This window comes from Erythrolamprus reginae, chromosome 2, assembly GCF_031021105.1.
Source record: "Erythrolamprus reginae isolate rEryReg1 chromosome 2, rEryReg1.hap1, whole genome shotgun sequence".
Lineage (NCBI taxonomy): Eukaryota > Metazoa > Chordata > Lepidosauria > Squamata > Dipsadidae > Erythrolamprus > Erythrolamprus reginae.
In genome coordinates, this window is record NC_091951.1 from 272,145,995 (window position 1) to 272,168,933 (window position 22,939).

General features: G+C 38.3%; 1 protein-coding gene across 1 annotated transcript in view; it reads left to right on the forward strand.

Annotated features, from left to right (window-relative positions):
• Positions 1–612: 612 nt before the first annotated feature.
• Positions 613–22,939, forward strand: part of PGM5 (phosphoglucomutase 5) — a 57,056-nt gene continuing 34,729 nt past the window's right edge. The window contains exons 1-5 of the mRNA XM_070742631.1: positions 613–1,258; positions 14,628–14,790; positions 15,687–15,833; positions 17,165–17,290; positions 20,655–20,845. Of these exons, the coding sequence (XP_070598732.1) occupies positions 998–1,258; positions 14,628–14,790; positions 15,687–15,833; positions 17,165–17,290; positions 20,655–20,845 (888 nt within the window). The 5' untranslated portion in view covers positions 613–997. The remainder of the gene's footprint in view (positions 1,259–14,627; positions 14,791–15,686; positions 15,834–17,164; positions 17,291–20,654; positions 20,846–22,939) is intronic.

Below are 22,939 nucleotides of genomic sequence, written 5' to 3' on the forward strand. Positions count from 1 at the left end.
AGGGCTATGAATGTTATTTGGTGATGGACTTTGAGAATCGAGCACATTGTTATTATGTGTTGTGTGAATGTTTTAATGATATACTGTTATTATAAAACATAGAAACACAGAAGATTGACTGGCAGAAAAAGACCTCACGGTCCATCTAGCCTGCCCTTATACTATTTCCTGTATTTTATCTTAAGATTGATATATGTTTATCCCAGGCATGTTTAAATTCAGTTACTGTGGATTTACCAACCCAGTCCGCTGAAGCTTGTTCTAAGCATCTACTACTCTTTCAGTAAAATAATATTTTCTCACGTTGCTTCTCATCTTCTCCCAATTAACCTCAGTTTGTGCCCCCTTGTTCTTGTGTTCACTTTCCTATTAAAATCAATTTAAAAATTTATTGAAAAAACCGAAATAAAATAAAATAAAATAAATTCCCAAACCAGCAAGTGGAGAAGAGCGCCAGGCCGATCTATCTATTAAAGGGGCTGGTCAGCTTTGTGCAAAATAGAAAGCTGGTGGGCTGACAGGATGTGATCCTCTGGAACAAATGTCTTTCACAGAGAGAGACGCCCCAGCTTCTAGTTACATCTCTGGCAGCGGACAACAATCCTCAGCTTCGCTTACCAGGGTTATTACTGGCCGTGGCTGCCGCCTGCAAAAGAGGCTCTGGCAGCCCCCCTCGTGTCCTTCTTCGAAAAGGGCAGCTGGCTCGTCCCGGAGGACATTGCAGAGCGGGCCAAAGCGGTCGAGAGAAGAAACCTCGCTTTCCTGAAGCGAATTCGCCTCAGGCAACCATGCCCAGCTCCGGGAGGCCGAGACAGAACGAGGATTAAAGGCGGGAAAAGAGGCGCGGTGGGGTGGCTGGGCAGGGCGGGGCGGCGCCGCGAGCTCATCCTTCTCCTCAGAGGGAAGCGCCCCGAGCGAGAAGCCGCGCCGCGCCGGCTGAAAAGAGCCTCCTCGCCGGGATTTCCCCCCCAGTCTGCAGGCTAAGAAGCCGAGCGCCATGGAAGGGAGCCCCATCCCGGTGCTGACCGTGCAGACGGTCCCCTACGAGGACCAGAAGCCGACGGGCGGCGGCGGGCTGAGGCGGCCCACCGCCGTCTTCGAGGGCCAGCGCAACTACTTGCCCAACTTCATCCAGAGCCTGCTCTCCTCCATCGACCTGCGCGACCGCCAGGGCTGCACCATGGTGGTGGGCAGCGACGGCAGGTACTTCAGCCGGACGGCCACCGAGGTGGTGGTGCAGATGGCGGCAGCGAACGGGGTAAGTCAAGGCTGCGCCTCTTCCTCCTCCTCTTCCCTCGGCTCCTGCTGGGAGCTTCGCTGAAGGCGGACTTTCTCCGGCGGGGTATTAGGGGATCGTTCCCCCCACTTCCCCGCACTTCTAACCCGGAATGGGGATGATTAGGGCAGTTGTGTCCTTCTTCTCCATTTATTTTGGGGGGGGGGGGGGTGGTTTCTGAATTCCCCAAAAAAGATTGGATCCAGTTGATCTTATCAAACCGATTTATAAAGTCAAATAGATCTCTTTTGAATCTTCAAGTTGCCATTATTCTAGTGGATAATGGATTGGATCCTTAGAGTAATGGATCTCCAGCCCGTGATTTATTCTATTATATCTTATTACACATGTGCAACATACATATACACAGAGCTAAAAATAATAATAAAGGGAACACTTAAACAACACAATATAACTTCAAGTAAATCAAACTTCTGTCAAATCAAACTGTCAATTTAGGAAACAACACTGATTGACAATCAATTTCACATGCACATTCAACTTTGTACAGAACAAAGTACTCAATAAGAATATTTCATTCATTCAGATCTAGGATGTTATTTGAGTGTTCCCTTTAATTTTTTTTGAGCAATACACACACACACATATTCTGTCATGTGCCATTTGTCTTTTTCTGTTATCTATGGCTAACCTATCCAATTCGTTTATATCTATAACGTCTCATGCTTTTCTTTGCAGATCTGTTTGTTAGCCTGCCCTTCATGCCCCATCTGTGTTTAGTTCCTGACTGTTGTAATGATCAAAGTGTGCTACAGGACTTTATTTATTTATTTATTTAATTAATTCAATTTGTTTGCTGCCCAATTTCCTAGACAACTCACAATCAAACAAAATAAAACATACGGTATAATATTAGGACATCTAAAAAGCAATTTCAAAACAATTTAAAAGCAACAGTAACAAAAAACCCTACATACCATTTATGACTTGGTGTACCGACTGGTTTGTTGTGAGTGTTAGAGAACATCTATTGATAGTTTATGGTTTACTGGGGTCTATTTCGGAAGCTCACTAAGTTTATCTTGTGTTTGACACATTGAGTTTGAATTTGACATGTTTACTGTAATAGTGCATGCGGAAAAATGCAATAGTTTTGTACTGCGTTGTCTTGCTTTCCAAACTGTTCCAAAGTTTTTGTCTAATTTTCCCACTCTAGTATTGTGTCCCATTGTTTTTGTTATTCTTATTCACTCAGACTGCCTGATCATATAGTTTGCATATGATGTGCTTTCAGCTGTTCCTGCCTTTTCATGACCTAATAGAACTACAATGTAAGGCCCTCAAAAATTTAGCCTAGTGTATAGTGCAAACTCAGTCTTTATGCTTATTTCAGTGTGTTGTATGAAGCCAGGAAGTGGTGTTAACTAAGCAGAGTATGTGGTGAAACACATATACAGTATGTGTATTGTGTGAATTCAGCCAGTAATCACTCTTGTAGTTTATTTATATTTTCATAATTTCATAGAATAAGGTGGATTTCAAATCTGTGAGGTTACATTAAAGGTTACAGTTTCTCAAGCATGGTTATCTACATTCCTTTAGTTTAAAAGTAGTTCCATCATGCCAGTAAATCTATTTAGAAAGAAAAATGTGCACGTAGACATAAGGCTGATGTACAAGTTTAAAACTCATAACAATTTCAATGTAACAAGGCTATGTGTAAGATCCAAGCTATACGTATCACCTTATTGCACTTTTGAAGGCCATACAATATATTTCTGAATCAGTGACATCTGCCTGACCTTTTTCTTGGCTTGCAGAGAATAAGGAATCTCCCTCTGAAAGACAATAGTACATTTGCTGTGGGAATGTATTCGAGACAAATCTGCCTTGGAAGGAAATTAGAACATTCACCAAATCCTCTGCAAATGTCTTTCATACTTTTACTGGAGAATTTTGACATGGTCCTTGTTATGTTCTTAACAAAGAGAGAGATAATCTAAAAAGGAGTGCCCACCATTTGCATTTTCTACTGATATTAAGAAACTGGATTAGATGGCGTACTTCTTGGTACCTATGTAGACTGTTCAAAGACTTATTACACACAAAAAACGAACAGTCTATATAAAACAGATATAAACTTGAATAGACATAATCTGAAGCTAGCTATTGTAAAGGGCAAAGCATAAATGGGAGATAAAGGAGATTAAAAACTAGAATTAGCAAGACCAAACAGGCTGCTAAGTAGGTAGCATGCTTTCCAAGATAAATCGATGTTATTTGTTTTTTTCAGATGAGTTGGAAATGCTGTCTCTTCCTCTTTTGCTCCTGATTAAGGGCTAGAGCAGGAGGTTGGACTAGATGACCTACAAGGTCCTTTCCAAAACAAACAAACAAACAAGTAAATAAGGAAAGAAAGAAAGAAAGAAAGAAAGAAAGAAAGAAAGAAAGAAAGAAAGAAAGAAAGAAAGAAAGAAAGTTTTTCATTGCCAGCCTCCTTCCCAGCTCCAGTCTCTGATAGGCATCCTTCCCTCTTTCAGGTCTTAATTTTATATTTTGTTTTTGGTTCTGATATAATTTTACCCTTCACTGATCATTTGGTTGCTTGTGTGGTCAGAGCTTAGGAATCTTTCCGCAGTTATTATTGTGTTGTTATTTTTGCCACTTTATATTGCTGCAGTTATGCTCCTTTCTGGATGGATGCTGTATGGGTTTGGTCCTCTGTGTCCAATTTGGCTTGGACTTCAGAGACATCTGCTTGATAATGCCTGATTGGTGCGTTGCATAAGACTTTTCAGATCTTCCTGATAATGCAGACAGTAAACAGAGGACAAATCCTTGTTGCACAGAAGAGTTAGAACCCATTGGTCTAAGCTACTGTCTACACTCACTTTGCCCACTGAAGGAGAGTGATTGATGGCCCACAGGTAACACCTAGAGGAAGGAGAATCCATCAGTCCCTTGCCTTAACCTGGTACACAATAAGAAAGGATCATGCACTCCAGTGATATTGTTTCATGGTAGAATGGGGATCTAAATGGGACCAGTCAACATTGTGCTGACATATTGTTTTGCTGACTAAACAACTGCTAGAGAGCATATTAACTCAGCAGTGAGGAAGAGCCCTGTGAATTCTGATTGGAATAGTTCCTGGAAAATATTTTAGCTACCCTAGGATATAATTGATCACCCACACAGCATGTACAGTTCTTGTTCCAGTAGCTTCTTTCTTTATCCCCTCCCATTACTTGAATATTTTTGTCCATACTGTACAGTATCGGCACTTTAATTCCCCCCACTTTGCTGGGCATTTTGGAGCCCCCTGGTTAAATATTCCAAATTGTTGACATTAAAAAAAACATCTAACCTTTTTCTCTTGTATCACGTCGGACTTAATCTTCCCACAAGATATGTCAGGAGGACAAATCAGACAATTGTATTTGTAATAATAATTTTTTTGTGATTATTTTCTCATAACTGCAGGTTGTAGTGCTGCTATTTTGACATTGTAGTGACCTGGCTTCACAACCATTTCCTTATCAAATTGCCATCACAATTTAGAATTAGTTAAATGTTCATTATATTCTCGAAGAATCTGACTTGTCGCGATCACTGAGACTTTCTTCTTTTAATCTAATCTAGTTAAATTTGTCGAGGAAAAAATATAAGTGAGAGAAACAATCTGTTCTTCATTGTGGAATGTGGGAAAGAGCTGAAGAACATGCTTTGTATGGGGAAAAAAATTCCATGTTTGATCCAGAATCTTAAAAACATGCCTCTTATTTGACTGTTTGCCAGTAATGACAGTTATGAGCCAGAAGTATTAAAAATGCAGTATTACTTTCTATAAGACAACTTACTTTCAGTTTCAGTGCATTACAACATTTGATTAAAATGGGAAAACATTAGCTGGTTCATACATTGCATTAAGCAGTGTATTTATTAATTATGGTTTATTGACTAAATTACAGTTGGGCAGTATCTCACAGTAAGTTAAGCCATGAAAACTGACTGAGAAACCAAAATGTACAATGTATGGAGATTCTTAATCATCCAGATCATGGCTGTCAAGCTTTTCCAAAAGACAACTGGACTTTCTTGGGGTTTATTTTATTTTTATTTTATTTTTTGAAAACATTTTGTTTCTCATCCAAAAAGCGTCTTCGAACAAGTTACTTTAAGTGATGTGAACTTGGCCATTACGAAGAACATATAAGGAATACAAAAACAAAAAACTTGGCAGCATCTGAGATGTAATCTTTTTGTCTATGCTAATTTGTCAGTTAATTTATTGGCTTAAATGTATGACAGTTATGGAACAGGTTGGTCGAAGTAGCAATTCTTAGACTTTTCCTTAACAAATCACTCAGATAGAATTTTATATGACTACGTGTTTTATATTTTTCAAACTACGGTATATATGGGACATTAGAATTCGGATAATAGTGCCTTGACTGAATACTTATAGACAGAAATAGTTTTACATTCCATTGAAATGTATTAAAAGTCAAGGCATTTTAAGAGTTGGCTTTTTAAATAAACTATGTCATTTTAATTTTAAGGCAAGGCACAGAGAATTTAGAACAATTCGTTATTTGAATGTGTAGGGTTGTGCTTCATGATATTCTACACAATTGTCCAACCCAAATGTACACTCTTCTCAGGTCCTTCAACAGACGGCTAGTCTGTCTATATAGATCATGTCTATGTTCAAAGCCCATAAACCAGCAAGACACTTTAAAAATTGAGAATGCGGTCCAGATCATACAATACATATAGTAAGGCTTAGTTATTTTAATAGCGAAAGGGATCTGTGTGAAGAAAATTGGAACACACTCATGGCTACCACGTAAATGCTTCTAATACTTGGAAGTACAAAACATTTGAGTAGTTGCATTGTCAAGGGATAAACTCTTGTGGTGGTGGGGAATAAAACAACTGATTATATAGCAGTTGTAAAATTAATAGTACAGTATGACAGAACAGTTAATTGACCTCTACTGCTTGTTAAGCCTTCAAGGTTTGGACAATTTTTTGCTGCATCTATTGTATAAGGATAGAAATTGTGTTTTGCATGCAATGCTGTATTCTTATAAGCTCTAGTGGGAATAGAAATGATCAGCAATCTGATTGTAGAATTGACTCTCTTCAGTTTTAAATTATGTTTTCACCTTGTGTCTTCAGTCAGTACCTTTCAGTTTGCAAGATGGTGAGGCCTGGGTTGCTTCTGGTTCCAGTGACCCATACCGTCAAGTTACTAACGATTCTATAGAACCGGTCCGAACTGGTAGAAACTCACCTCTGGTGAGGCATTCAACCCAGTTTGAAAATTCTCATTCTATATGTTAAAACATATCTGAAATACATTGCAACTTTTTTGATTCTAGCCAAAAGTCGGAGTTCTCCATCCATTCCTTAAGTTTATGACTTATTTGATTACCCAATAGTCGAGTAGTGGGTGCGGTAGGCGACTCCATTCCAGCAGTGGGTGCCAGGTTACACAATTTGTGTGTGACCAGTCCGGTGTCAGGCCATTGGGTGGCGCCATCTTTTTTCTTGAATTCTTTGGCTTTTTTGTTTCGTGTGCATGCGCGGAAGCAAAATCGCGCAAGGAACAGACGCACCTGAATCAAGAGGGTGTGCGCACATTGCACCAGTTTGCAGGTAAGTGCAACACGCTGCTGTCATAGTCCCCTTACCTCCAAACATTCTTCCCACACATGCATTCATGGCTTTGCTCTCCACTGCATTTCTTCGTTCCAGCACTTAATTTACCTGTGCTGCCTTTCCCACATGTTTGCTTTTCTAGTCTGCCAACCTCTCTACTTCTCATAGCATTTCCAGGCTCGTGCTTATGTCTATTATGTGATGTTGCAAAAAGAGTCTTCTATTTGCATTGATTAAATTTATTTGCTGCCCATCTCACGGTTCAAGGCAACTCGAATCTTGATCTCACAGTATGCTATTAGCTGCAACTATGGTAGTGTGGTGTTGGTATTCCAAACTCACCACTAACAAAACAATACAAAACTGAAAATATTAGCTGGTCGTTCGACCCCCAAAGGGGTCCTGATCCCCAGGTTGAGAACCACTGTCCTAGACTAAACTGGCTGATTGTTACTCATTTGTTATATATAGATTAATATATTAGATTATAGAGTAGTGTATTTGACAAGTGGTATAAGGACAAACCACTCAAAATCTCTACAAAGTGTTGGTGTATTTGAGGTGCATGCAGTCTTATGTGCAGTCCATTACATGATTTATGTGCCTATCGTTTGGCAACATCTTTACAGTGTGATTTTAACAATCTGCATTGCTTCCTGGTTACTTAGATCTGAACTGGATTGTTGACTATGTTTATGTGTAAAACATGTCACACAATGCCATATTATGATTTTCTGTGCTTTGTATAAATGCCAAAAGCTATGCCACAGTGCATTTTAAATAACAAATCTAACTTACAAATGTATTGCAATTCTCAGTAAAAATATGTGACTGTTTCCAGTGATTATTTAATATTTCTTTAATATGTTTATTCCAGATTCCCTTAACAAAATTTAAGGCAAGATGATTTACTATCTCCCCTCCCTCCCTCTCTCTTTCCTTCCTTCTCATTCTCTATTCTTTTCAACTCTTACTTTTTTAAATTAACTTAACAAAAATATATGACTTGCCATTTTTGCTTGAATGTTTTTAAGCATATTGGATCAAAGGTTGACTTTGTAAATATGTGCAATGTAAATATGTATTGTTTTACAAGACATATAGATTTTAAAAAATTGGAAAGATTACCCTAGAGTTTGCAGCAATCTGTTCCCATCTTTTTAGCATTAGTACCTACCTCCCCTTGCCAGTGAAGACAAGTCTACTGTATGGTCTAGAACAGTGTTTTTCAACCAGTGTGCCGTGGCACACTAGTGTGCCGCAAGACATGGTCAGGTGTGCCGCGAAGAAGGAAGCTCAGGTTCCGGTCTCGTAACTTTTTGCTGAGAGAGTGAGAGTAAGAAAGAGAGAGAGAAAGAAAGCAAGAGAGAGAGAAAGAGAGTGAGAGAGAGAGAAAGCAAGAGAGAAAGAAAAGAGAGAAAGAGAAAGCAAGACAGAGAGAAAGAAGGCAAGAGACAGAGAAAGAAAGCAAAAGAGAGAGAGAAAAGGAGAGGAAGGGAGAGAGAGAGAGAGAGAGAATAAGCAAAAAGGGGAGGAAAAAAGAGAAATGAGAAAATGATTGAGACAGAGAATGAGAGGAAAGAGAAACAAAAGAGAGAGAGAAGTGACTCTTGATTTAAAGCATATGATAAAAAGCACCCAAAGAATAAGAGAGAAAAAAACCCAGCCCTCACCTGTTTTTGGAAATGGTTCAAGAGTGTGTATACACACACACACACACACACACACACACACACACGGATGGGGGAGGAGACAGGGATGGAAAAAGAGAGGGGAGTGTCTTAGGGTGTCATTTTGTGTCATTTTGGTTGGTGGTATGCCCCAGGATTTTGTAAATGTAAAAAATGCGCCGCGGCTCAAAAAAGGTTGAAAATCACTGGTCTAGAACAAGGGTCCCCAAACTTGGCCACTTTAAGAGTTGTGGACTTCAACTCCCAGAATCCTCCAGCCAGCAAAGCTGGCTGGAGAATTCTGGGAGTTGAAGTCCACAACTCTTAAAGTGGCCAAGTTTGGAGATCTCTGGTCCAGAAATAAGGGGCATGCTTTCAGAACCAGCTTCACAAACAAAAAGAAGTCTGGATGAAAATACTCCAAAATGATTGTGGATATTATTCTAGGTCAAATATAAAAAGACTTAGAATTACCTGAAAAGTTTTACTTTTTAAAGTTCTACTAATTTGGCCTTGTGGTGCAGACTTTTAGAGATTTGATAAAATTGGTATCAGAGGAAGAGTTTCTTCCCTGTTCTCTGATTAGAGTCAGAATGTCAGCCAAAGTAGAAGAACGTTCTGTTAATCATCCAAATCCATTTCCTTATCCATTGCAATTTCATTTAAACAGTAGCAGAGGTGATAACAGCCTCATTAAGACAAGAAATACGATTTCCTTCTTTCTTTGAATTGCGAGTAATGGAAGTCCCAATAGAATCTTAGTTCCATCCAGCTGGAATAGTTCCACATTGTCTAATAAGAAAATTCTGAAAGGGGAAATTTGGAAGAACAAGGTGACTTAAAGAGAATTTGGAAAAGCTCAACTGTTTCCAATAAGATAGAAATAACAAACCTTGTTTGCAAAGCACACTGCTAAGTCATAAGGGGCTTATCCCTCACTAAAAACTATAAATATTTACTGTTACATTAATACCATCTTTTAAAAATGAAACATAAATACTATAAATATTTACTGTTACATTAATACCATCCTATAAAAATGAAACAGTTGTTTTTAGTTTAGCTCCAGATGAATGGTTTTTATTTTATGCCTCACCATTTAAGCAAGAGAGGAGGATGGGATGAACTCACTTTTCAGAGAAAAGAATTTGGAGCCGCGCTTGCTTTATATTTCATTCCAAAATATTCATACAGTTTTATTATGCTTTCACAGCACTTCCTTAACTCATTTCTGCTTGATTATTGCAGTTTTCCTCAATCTGGTGGTACCTCTACCTAACAACACCTCTACTTACAAATTTTCTAGATAAGAACCGGGTGTTCAAGATTTTTTTCGCCTCTTCTCAAGAACCATTTTCCACCTACAAACCCGAGCCTCCGAAACTGTAATTTTATTTATTTTATTTATTTTACTTATTTTACTTATTTTACTTATTTTATTTAGTTTATTTAGTTTATTTAGTTTATTTAGTTTATTTAGTTTATTTATTTGTCATACAAATATAGTATTGTATTGTAGTACGTTTAACACAATATAAGTATAAAATAGAGATAGAAAAGATAAAAAAGACATTAGGACAGGAACGGTAGGCACAAAGGTGCACTTATGCACGCCCCTTACAGACCTCTTAGAAAAGGGGAGAGATCTATTGTAGATAATGAAGATTTTGGGATTGGGGGAAGAAACAACAGAGTCCGGTTGTGAATTCCAAGCGTTGACCACTCTACTGTATTGCTGAAATCGTATTTTCTGCAGTCTAGTTTGAAGCGATTTACATTTTGTTTGTATTTATTGCATGCTCTTGTGTTGTTGTTGTTAAAAGTGAAGTAGTCACTAACAGGAAGTATAATGTGATGTATGATTTTATGAACAACAGTTAAATCAGTTCGGAGGCGGCATAGCTGTAAATTTTCTAAACATAGTAATTGAAGTCTGGAGGAGTAAGGTAATTTGTTGTGTGAGGAGGAGTGGAGGACTCTTCTTGTGAAGTATTTCTGGACTCCTTCAATTGTATTAATGTCTGTTATGCAGTGTGGATTCCATACAGGTGAGCTGTGTTCAAGAATTGGTCTGACAAATGTTTTGTATGCTCTGGTTAGTAGATCGGTGCTTCTAGAGAAGAAGCATCTATATCAAGGAAGTGCACTACCATTTCTCTCACAAGCCTTTTTAAAATAATAACAACAGAGTTGGGAGGGACCTTGGAGGTCTTCTAGTCCAACCCCCTGCTTAGGCAGGAAGCTCTACACAACTTCAGACAGGCTTGAATTTCTAATTGATGAGAAGCTCTCTTCTATAAAATGCAACATAGGCACAGAGACAAGCATCACCTATTTCCCTTCAACAAATAAGTTCTCTGTGCCCAACTAACATCCATTTAAAATTAAGTACAGCCATCCCCTCCTCATTGGATGTGCAAAGGGAATGAAGTTCAGTCTTCTTTTACAGCTGTAGCGCTGGGAAGAAACCTCGAGCTCACATCACTCATCAAAATCTGCTAAGTTCTCACTATGTTAAGGGCGCTAAGCCACATTCTTGAACTCCATAGATGGCGATGCTGTTGTTTTGCATACCATACGAAGACTGGTATCAGGACAAAGTTATTATCTCTGAAGACCTGATTACAAACCAACTAAGGGCAAAAGGAATCCCAGAGCTGGCTTGAGAAATCAGGGAGAGTTGTAAGCAGAATTTCTTGGCAGCTTTGATATTCAACATAGTAGATTTTAGCAACTGAATTTTGGATTTTAGATTTTAGCAACTGAAAAAGAAAAAAAAATCCCAGGAACCATGGTGGTCTCTTCAATATGCAAACATGCATCTATTCTTCAACAATCTCCCAAAATAACATGCTTTCCTCTTTCAAAAAAAAAAATAATGATTTAAAGTTTCTCAGTTTTTGGTAGGAAGTTCTAGGTTAAAATTTTTTGTTCCTTGGAATGGATCAAATGAGAAAATATTTTGGTTGAAAAACAAACAGGCTGGACATTCAATATTAGATCGCTTTCTTAATACAGTTCCTCATGCTGTGGGGTTCAGGCCAGGCGAGTTTGCTAGCCAATCAAGCACAGTAATCCCACACTCATCGATTCGGGTTTTGGTGCTTTTGGCAGTGTGGGCAGGTGCCAAGTCTTGCTGGAAAATGAAGTCAACATCCCCATAAAGCTTCTATGCCGAAGGAAGCGCTCCAAAATCTCCTGATAGACAACTGCGTTGGCCCTGGACTTAATGAAGCACAGTGGACTAACACCAGCAGATGACATGGCTCCCCAAATCAACACAGACTGTGGAACCTTCACACTGGGCTTCAAGCATCTTGCGGTGTGTGCCTCTCCATTCTTCCTCCATACTCTGGATTCTTGGTTTTCAAATGAGATGCAAAAGTTTCACCTGAAGATCCTTCAACTCCCTTTAGAGAGGATGAAAAAATATTTTTTAAATATATTGCAGATCCTTTGATGGGTTTGTGTTCCCAACATAGACTTAAATCATGAGGCTGTTGTGACCAAAATTGAAACTAATATTTGGTCATGTATCTTTTTTACTGGTTGAAATTACATTTTTTCCCCACATTTCACATCATTTTACATCACATTTTAAATTGGACGCCTCTGATTTTCACCTTTGATTTTAAGTGATGACTTGGTTTCATCTACAAAAGTGCACATAAAACTAAAGTGCTGTGGTTTCTCCCTTAAAGCAATCCTGAGGTATGTAGACATGCAGTGGCTGCCTTTAAACAGCGTGCCAAGGAACTGGTCCTCAGAGATGTTTTCTGTTTTCAAGCTAACTAAATATGTCAAATATGGTTCCTAAATTCAGAAAAGCTTTAACCTGACAAGTGGACAAGTGTTAATGCTCTTGCAACAGTTATTCTTGAGGGAAAAATTTGGACTATCCTATTTGAACAACAACTTTATCCCTATGATGAAAGAGGCCTTGGCCTATTAACCCACATTTTATTATATTTATATTTATTATTGCTCTCATGGCAAAGATGCCTAGCTGAAGCTGATAATACCACATCTAAGCGGACTTCCGATTCACCTAGATCTATTTTATTTACAATTGTTATTTCTAATCATTGTAATTTTCTTTCTTTTAACAAGGTTTTGTTTGGAGAGGGGTGGGGCAAAAAATAAATAAATAAATAATTCTTTGCCAAAAAACCCCAAGGTTTTTTAAAAACTATTTATTAAATTTAGCACACTTCAACCAATTTCAATATTATAATTGTTGGGTTTTTCGGCATTTTTTATTTCCTGTCTCACAATTCGTTTTCTTCTGCTTTTAAGCTGGCCTTTAATTGTAATAAAGTACTTCTACTAACTTCTGCTCTTGTCAATTTATATTGTAGTGCTGAAATGGAAATAGGTTATTTGCCTCTGAAGATATTGCTATATTAAAGTCAAATAAATATTATAATAACTGTACGAAAGTATAGAAAGCCAGTTTTATGTATTCAATAAGGCTAAAAAACAGGACTGTGAGTTCTAGTCCCACACTAGGCATAAAGCTGGCTGGATGACTATGGGCCAGTCAGCCTGTCAGCTCTAGAAAGGAGTCAATGGCAAACCATCTACGAGACCGCCTTCTGCCGCACGAATCCCAGCGACCGGTTAGGTCCCACAGAGTGGGCCTTCTCCGGGTCCCGTCAAAACAATGTCGCTTGGCGGGGCCCAGGGGAAAAGCCTTCTCTGTGGCGGCCCCAGCCCTCTGGAATCAACTCCCCCCGGAGATTAGAATTGCCCCCACCCTCCTTGCCTTTTGTAAGCTCCTTAAAACCCACCTCTGCCCTCAGGCATGGGGGAACTGAGATATTCTTTCCCCCTAGGCCTTTACAATTTATGCATGTTTGTTTGTATGGATGTTTAGTTTTACAATAAGGGTTTTTTAGTTGTTTTTAGTATTGGATTTACATGATGTTTTTTATTACTGTTGTTAGCCGCCCCGAGTCTACGGAGAGGGGCGGCATACAAATACAATAAATACAATACAATACAATACATTTCTGAAAACTGCAGGCACTTGGTCCAGGTAGTCTCTGAGAAAGGAAATACACTGTATATATATATAGTTCGACTCATGGCTGCTTGTTATGTTAAAGAGAGGGAGCAAATTATTAGAAACTGCATGTCCAAAATTATGTCATACTGTAAGAATGGAATGGGGCCTTCTTGATTCCCACTAATTTTGGCAAGTAAAGCACAGCAAGTCAAAGTGTTCGGAAATGCACTGTATTCTTGGCTTTTATTTTTAACACAGAAATCTGACTCTGGGGAGAGCTGCAGGTCCTGCCTATCAATCATTCTTTGATCCTGCTAAAGGCTCCCATGAATGACAGTTGCTGTCTTTTCTCATGCCTATTAAAGGTCTAAGCCTACAGTTGAACCCACATGTTTCAGATTCCTGCATATTGATGAAGCCTAGTTGATTTCTAATGACTTCCATTGACAAAATTACAGATCCCAGCTTTGAGTCTCAAGTGTGACTGACTGTTTTCCCCCAAACTTCCATGAATCTACTGTATACCACTGACTGTCTTTATTAATGTAGCTTTTTCTTAATAAAAACAAATTCTTAAGCATCAACTGTATTTTATAACATTCCTGTATTCCGTGTTACATATTGATGAATATGCATTATGGCTATAGGTTATAATGAAAGATTTCTCATATTGCTATAAATTAGTTTTATTTATTAGATTTTCATTTATCGCACCATTTGATGGCATGCAGTTTTCAACCACTGGTAATAATCTTGCTGTAGATTAAGATACAATGGGGCAAGAAGGACGGTGAACACTATGAAATAGATGTAGATGTACATCAGGAATACATGGATAAAATTACATGTATGTCTTCTTTATTCATCAGTAGAATTAGAGTTGAAAATCCTTACTATTTTATCAAGATCAATGGCTCAAAATATTGGATGTCAACCAGTATGATTATGTTTGGAACGAAGCTCTCCCTTTTCAAAAATAGAGATAATCTTTAATCAATTAATCACATATGACTGACATTGGGTTTTTTTCCTCCCTGGCATTTAGATTGGAAGATTGATTATTGGGCAGAATGGCATTTTATCCACTCCTGCTGTGTCCTGCATTATCAGAAAGGTCAAAGCTGCTGGGGGAATTATTCTCACAGCTAGTCACTGTCCCGGAGGACCTGGAGGAGAATTTGGAGTAAAGTTTAACATTGCCAATGGAGGTAAGAGTTGTCATGAGGCATCTTATTACAAACTCTGATTATTTTGTTAGAAAAAAAAGCTAATGTCTGAAAAGACATTGTTCTGTCTTTGGAATAATGCCCCCCCCCCCACACACACACATAGAGGATCAACTGTAAAACTACTTTGCTATTAAAACGTCCAGAATAAAACAGGTTAATAGTTTTAGTCCATGTGGCAATGTTCCTAGCATAATTGTCTCTGAGATAAGCACAAGTCCTGGGCTAGAAGCCAAACTCATTAGAGAAAATTCCTTTGAAGTGATTCTGTCAGTCAACTGAACTTACAGTTTATCCAGAGTCTTTTTAGAGATGCAGAATTCATGAGTTTGAGCGAGCTGAAAGCATAAAGTTCTCCCAGAACTCCGAGGCTCACACACAGCCATGATTTCAAACGTTGTTCACTATGGCCATTTATACCCAGACTGTCCCTTATATAGTGACAAGGCATGGCCAAGTGTTCTCTAGAGCTACTAATGCCAAGACCCCATTCTTTTCAGATACTCTTGTCTGGACATAGATCTCCTAACTCTGGCATCTAGCATTAGCTCGTCCTCTAATTCATCTTCCTCCTCTGACTCAGTCCATACCATAACTGGAGGTGCTACAATCTCTAAAAATTTCTACTAATTAAACCCAGGGAGTTTAATTTGAATTTTCAGAAGATTAAACATCAGACATTCAGATTAATTTTAATCTGAAGATTTCAGAGATAGAAAGCTCTAACAAAATATGCATGCACTGCTAAAATACTGTCAGTTTAAACTATATATCTCGTAATAATATATAAAATGTATTTTGTATTTAAGAGTATTTAATCTCTGTTTTGTGGTAATATTCAAGAATTGATATACCTTATGTTTGTATTATATTTTCAGGTCCAGCTCCAGATGTTGTTTCTGATAAAATTTATCAGATCAGCAAAACCCTTGAAGAATATGCCATTTGCTCTGATTTGAGAATTGATTTGTCTCGGTTGGGAAGACAGGAGTTTGATTTGGAGAATAAATTCAAGCCTTTCCGGGGTATTGAATTCTTTTCCATAGTGTGGAAATTTGCAGTTAAAACTGAAAAGTTAGTCCTTTAAAAAGTTATTGGCATGGTATTTTAGAAGTGAAATAGGAAACCCACAATGGGAATGTGTCTTTTCCCTTGTTACCCAACTGTTTAAGTTTCACATAAATTTTATTATTCTAAAGGCAATACCACATTGATAATTATCTTATTCTGGCTGTGACTGAAATTCAAACCAATAACTAACGTTCTGTTTCCCTGGTTCTTGTTATCTTAGCATTCTCATTCTACATATTTGTCTTCAGGCATTTTACTTCTAAACTTAAAGCACGAGTTGAAATGTCAGTTTCTCATTCTACAGCCTTTGTTTTACATTGCTAAATTGATTATGGATTTTTGTGGTCATTGCGTTCCTAAGCCACGTAGTCATTTTACGGAGTTTTTTAAATGCATGGTTTTATTCTATACTTTTATATATCTTGCTGATATTTTGTTTTGTTTTTTTTCCTATTGTAGGCCAGCAATTCTGGAAGCAATATAGTGTGTTTTATAGCCCTATCTTTGCTTATGCCTTATCAGTCTGAAATGATTATTTCTGCCCAGAGTCCCTGTTTGAGGAAGATAGGTGGTTAAGAAATATGAAATATAAATAAATAAATTAAACATATCCTTGCTTACTCCTAGAATATCCAAAAACCTAACAATACAATTCAGAGTTGACAGGATCAGATAGAAATTATGGATGACAAAAAACATTCAAGGGGACATTTTGTGAAGTAACCCTTTAAGTAAAAAAACCCTTAAACTAACACTCTGAGGGACAGTAAAGTCTTGGGGCCTGTATTCTTGAAAGTGAAACGCTATAAGGAGCTTATTAAGTTGCATGTATATCAGTAGTGGGTTCTAAAACCCTTTACTTCCATTTTGCGAGCACGCTTGCGTGCGTGACACTTTTGTGCATGCGCAGAAATGTCCCAGGTGGGTGGGCAGAGCTTCCTGCCACTGGCACCACCGGTTCTTAGAACTGGGCGGAACCAGAAGCAACCCACCGCTGATGTACATGTACAGAATACACTTCTGCTGATTCAACAATTTTTAAGTAATTTTGCCCTTTCAGATAGTTCAGGCAACCCTAGCAAGAACTCTACTATGGACATTGAATTGCCATATTGAGAGGTGATCTTTGAAAAAGGTGCTGGGTCAATTCCCAAAGTGTTTAGGGCATAGATTTTCACTTACCTGGTGATAAAAAAAAATTGTGGTGATAATTTTCATTTGGTGTGTACTTACATTTAAGCACAGTATTGTGACTTACATTCTTTGTTTGATCTTTTGTGCACAGTTGAGATAGTGGACTCTGTGGAGGTTTACCTTAATCTTCTGCGGACCATATTTGATTTCAGTTCTATTAGAGGCTTGCTCACAGGGCCAAATCAACTTAAGATCAGAATTGATGCCATGAATGGAGGTAAAGAGCACCATTTTTAATGCAGTATGTAAACCACTGATTTTTTAAATGTTGAAAATTTTAAAACTCATACAGTAATTAATTACTATTGATTTATAGCAAGCTATCATTCTAAATGCATTTGCTAGAGAGTGATTGTTAATGCATAGATAATGCATAGATAAAACGCAGATAAATGCATATGATTTTGCTGTAAAGTATAATATTCAAAATGTCTCCCATGATCTCATGTTCGTAAGGGAACTATGTATATGATGAGAGTGGGGCAGAGTCAAAGAGATGCCTTATTTTTCGTATTGACTTAATTTTGGAGATGACAGTGAAAACCAGCTGAAAACCAAAATATTAGTTGGTTCTGGTGAAAAACAGTTCTTGAATTTCCAGCACACGTTTTGTTTCAGTTAATTCATGAAATGTATTTATAGCTTTGTTCTTTTTGAATGAAAAGGACATCATATATATATATATATGGAGAGAGAGAGAGAGAGAGAGAGAGAGAGAGAAATGTAGCTCCTTAGCCCTTAAGATATAAACTATTTTCAGCAACTTCACATACATGTGGCTACCTCTGTGCTAAGATAATTTATTCTTAAAAGTGATATAGTTACTTGGTATGACAAATGCATTTAATGGATTATATGTTGAATAATTCATAGAAACTAAAATTCTTCAAATGTGGCAAAATTTAACTGGGACAAAGGTGACAGATTAAAAAGTATATGATTATATTTTTAAGTGTATACATTTTCCCAAACTGGTTTCTTCTGTTTACTCTATTAAAACTTTCAAGAATAGATTTTAAAATAATTAATTACTATTATCTTGAGAAAAGTTAAATATAGCAAGAGTGTTTATACCACAAATAAATTGTTAAAATGCATCCTTCTTTTACATTCTTATACATAAAGTGATTGCATATTTCAACCACTGCCTGTTTTCCATTTGTGTTTTAAAAAAATGCTATTCAATTTTTCTTCTCCCCACAAAAACGCAGATACTATAATTGAGTTTAGATATGTGACCTCAGACCAGCTATTTCCCTCAACAATTGGCTAAGGAGATATTTTCAAAGAGCCACAAAATTCTTTGCAGAAGTGGAATAAAATCTATCTCTTCCTTTAATTATGCTTGATGTTGGTGTTTAAGTAGAACAATATTCTTTTTTTAAAAAACCAGTTTCTTTTCATTTCCTGAGGCTATTCTTTCTACTGCTCAAACATAAAACTCTTTCAGTTGGACTGCTGCTATAAAATGTTCCACTAGTAGAATATTTGACCTGTATCTGTATTATACAGCTATTTCTTAAGCATGGATTTCCCCCCCAAATAAAGTTTGTTGTTTATTAATGTATACCAGATGGTATATATTGCTGCCCTGTGTTCTCACTACTTATAAAAAATAGCTGGACTTTCACTTGAAATTTCCAGAGTACAAATTAATCCAGAATCAAATTGCCTTTAAATTAATCACCATGCTAATATGTTTGGTTTGATACAGGCTTTTTATTGTACGAATGACATAAGCAGCTGAACTGGAGTAGGCGTTAGTGGGTCACCAAATTGGCTGAAAAAGTGGATAAACCCCAGGGACGGGTTCCTCATACGTTCCTACTGGTGCACTGTATGCGCATCGTGACATTTTGTGCATGTGATTTTGCTTCCCTGCGTGTGCAGAGGGACGATCTTTCTTCTGCGCATGCTCAGAGAGCAAAAAAAAGAAGTTAAAAACTTAAGGAAAAAAGATGGCGCTATGCACAGACATGCAAAAACAGCACTGGAGCTGTTGCGCACAAATTGCGCAATCAGCGGGCCACTACTGGAGCGGGGCACCAGGCGCACCGATAGGAATCCACTTCTGAAACTGCCTATTTAGATATTCTATAGGTGATCCTCAACTTATAACCCACAACTGAGTCCAAAATTTTTGTTGCTAAGCTAGGCAGTCGTTAAGTGATTTTTTTTGTCCCATTTTACAACTTTTCTTGCCACGAGTATTAAGCAAAATCACTGCAGTTGCTAAGCGAATCTTGATGTTGTTAAATGAAACTGGCTTTCTCCGTTGAGTTTGCTTGTCAGAACCCAGGGACTTTGCTTGTCAGAACCCAGGGAAATTAGAAGTGATAATCACATGATACCAGGACAGTGCAACTGACATAAATAAATACTTGCCAAGCGTCCAAAATTTGTTCACAGGTCGTAAATGTGAAAACTGGTCATAACTCACTTTTATCTGTGCTGTTGTAACTTTGTAAGTTGATGTCTGCTTGTAATTCTACAGCAGCATAAAGAACAAAATAAGTGCAAAAAATAACTGAACATTTGTTTCAACTCCCTAAAGTGTCCTAAGCCAACATGGCTCTTATCATCCAGTGAAATTACTGCCTTCCTTCTGCAGTAATTGCAGAACAAAAATAAAAAGGTGCCTATTCCATGGGCTTAATGGTAAACCTCTTCTATTTTCATTGATTTAATTTAATTTGTTTGACTTGTATGCCATCCAATCCTATGGGACTCAGGGAGGCTCACAACAGTAAAATAATACAATAAGTCAAATATAAAACAATAAAACCATAGTTAAACTAATCTGTATAACCCCAAATAAACTACACAATCGTACACACATATACATACTAAAGAATCGCAATTCAGCTGCGACTTGGTGTTAACTCTCACGGCCCCCAGGCCTGCCAGCAAAGTCAGTGCTTCAAGGCTTTTCAGAAGGCCAGTAGGGTGGGAGTAGTACAGATATCAGGGAGTAGTTAGTTCCAAAGGGCTGGAGCAACCACAGAGAAGGCCCTCCCCTGTGAGCCCGCCAACCTGCACTGCTTAGTCCAGGGACCTGGAGAAGGCCAACCCTGTGGGATCTAATTAGCCTCTGGGATGTATGTGGCAGGAGACAATTTATTGATTATAGTTTGGTTTTACTATTGGTTTTAGTGTAATTTGTTTCCTAAATTATTTAATAATAAATGGATCTTTCATAGTCTTCAACGTTTTAAAGGAGATTAGCTTGGTCACATACAGATGACCAAATATGCATATAAGTGCAGAGGCACTTTTTGTAGAGAATTGCAGGATAACTTGTTTAACAGTGAATGATATAATACCCTTTTTAATGCCTGTGGAGATTCTCAGTCCTCCATAGTTGTCCCAAAGGTGCTTTTTCAAGAGACAGCTTGACTTTCTGGTTTCTTGGAGGAGAAGCAAAACATCTTCAAAGAAAAACGAGAAAGCCCAGTTGCCTCTTGAAAAAGCACCTTTGGGACCCTGCAAATTGTTTCCATTTTTAAAAAATGCATGAAGGTGTTCATTCTGAATATTTATTTGAAAATGGTCTTTAAAGTGAAGGCAAATCCCTTTTGCAGTGATGGGCCCCTATGTCCGGAGAATCCTGTGCGAGGAATTGGGAGCGCCTGCTAATTCTGCAGTTGATTGTGTCCCTCTGGAAGATTTCGGTGGCCAGTACCCTGATCCAAACCTAACATATGCCACTTCCTTGTTGGAAGCAATGAAAGGAGGAGAGTATGGATTTGGAGCTGCCTTTGATGCTGATGGGGTAGGTTTGGGGAAAGTAAACCTTTCATAGCTGAAAGCTGACCTAACAACTTTCAGAGGATTTCTGTCTTTCACAGGATTTTATTTAAGCACAGAAGAAATTAAGAGTTTAGTTTATCAGTTATGGATTTTAAAATTCCCCTGCTATTATGAACGATTCAGTGATTCAACAGTTGCTAAAATACTGAAGCATTCCAAGACATATCATTTAGTTCAGTGGTTCTCAACCTGGGGGTCGGGACCCCTTTGGGGGTCAAACAACCATCTGTCGGCTGTGGCGAGGGGGGCGTTTGCCCAGATTCGCCTGATACACCAGTTACGGCCCTATCTGGACAGGGAGTCTCTACTCACAGTCACTTATGCCGTTATCACCTCGAGGCTGAACTACCCTCTACATGGGGCTACCTTTGAGGAGTGTACAGAAACTACAAATTGTGCAAAACGCAGCCGCGCGAGCAATCATGGGCCTGCCCAGGCATGCCCATATCTCTCCAACACCCACCCACCCCTGGTCTGCATTGGCTGCCAATTGGTTTCCGGACTCAATTCAAAGTGTTGGTTATGACCTATAAAGCCCTACATGGAATTGGACCAGATTACTTGCTGGACTGCCTCCTGCCACATGCATCCCAGCGACTGGTTAGGTCCCACAGAGTTGGCCTTCTCCAGGTCCCATCAACTAGACAAAGTTGTTTGGCAGGACCTAGGGGAAGAGCCTTTTCTGTGGGGGCTCCAGCCCTCTGGAATCAGCTCCTCATAGAGATTGGTACTGACATACCCTCCTCGCTTTTCGTAAGAGTCTTAAGATTTATATCACCAGGCTTGGGCTGATTAGACCATAGCCCCTGGCCAATGGATGATTGTATGTTGCTGTACGAATGGGGTGATTTATTTTAATATAACTAGGGATTTTAGATAGTTATGTAATTTTAATTTAATTGGATTTAATCTTATTGTAACCTCCTGTTTGTTTGTTTTTATATATTGTAAGCCGCCCTGAGTCTTCGGAGAGGGGCGGCATAGAAATCCAATAAATAAATAAATAAATTTCACAGGGGTCGTCTAAGACCATGGGAAAAGACAAGTTTTCCAGGGTGCTAGAAACTAACACTTCTATTCTGGTGCCTTGGAACATGTTTTTACAATCCAAACCAATCAGGCGTTTACAGTGGGGGTGTCCCTCTGACCTTACTGCCAATCAGCTTAAAGCTCTGTTGGAAGAATTAGTGGTAGACTTATGGTTGGGGGTCCCCCCAACATGAGGAACTGTATTAAGGGGTCACAGCATTAGAAAGGTTGAGAACCACTGATTTAGTGCCTTACGCAGGATCAAGTATAGATTTTTCAAGGTCAGAACATATATTGGAATACATACATTCCAAATTCATAGTGTATCTCATGGATTTTCAAACAGATGCATGCATGTCTTTGATAGTATTAGAAGTGCTTGCCAGTTTGAATTGGAAAACTGATAAAAGTCTCAGAGGAACCTAGCCATGGGACCTCCACCCCACCTCACATCTGGTTTTCTTTTTCATTTTTCATTATTCATAGTTACTACAAAAATAATCTCCAGTTCTTAGTAAAACAATGAAAAGGGTTTTTTTCTGATTTAATCAGCAGGTAACAGATGAAGAAACCAGTGTAAATGATACTTTTGAGGCACATTTTTAACTCCTTTGTTTAGGGCATCAAGAACTTTCTACCAAGTATTACTGTATGTGACCATTTTAGGAAATATAATACTGGACTTGACATTTCCAGTTAAATTCAATTCTTTATCTCATTCTAATTTATAGTTGTTTATCCTTCTTTTGCTGAAAAGATTGTTGGAGAACAATTTCTGCCTAGTAATGAAAGATATATAGAGCATGATTATTGAAAATCTTCACAGTTCAATGCAAGAAAAAAGTTGATAACATTATGCTTTCTTATAAGACGCAAATAAGAATTAAAAGTTCAAAATTGATTTTGAAGTTCCCAATATGAAGGAGTACTGATAAAAGATATCTCCTCCCTCCCTCCCTCTTTCCTTCCACCCTCCCTCCCTCCTTCTCCCCCCTCCCTCCTTCCTTCCTCCCTCCCTCCTTCCTCC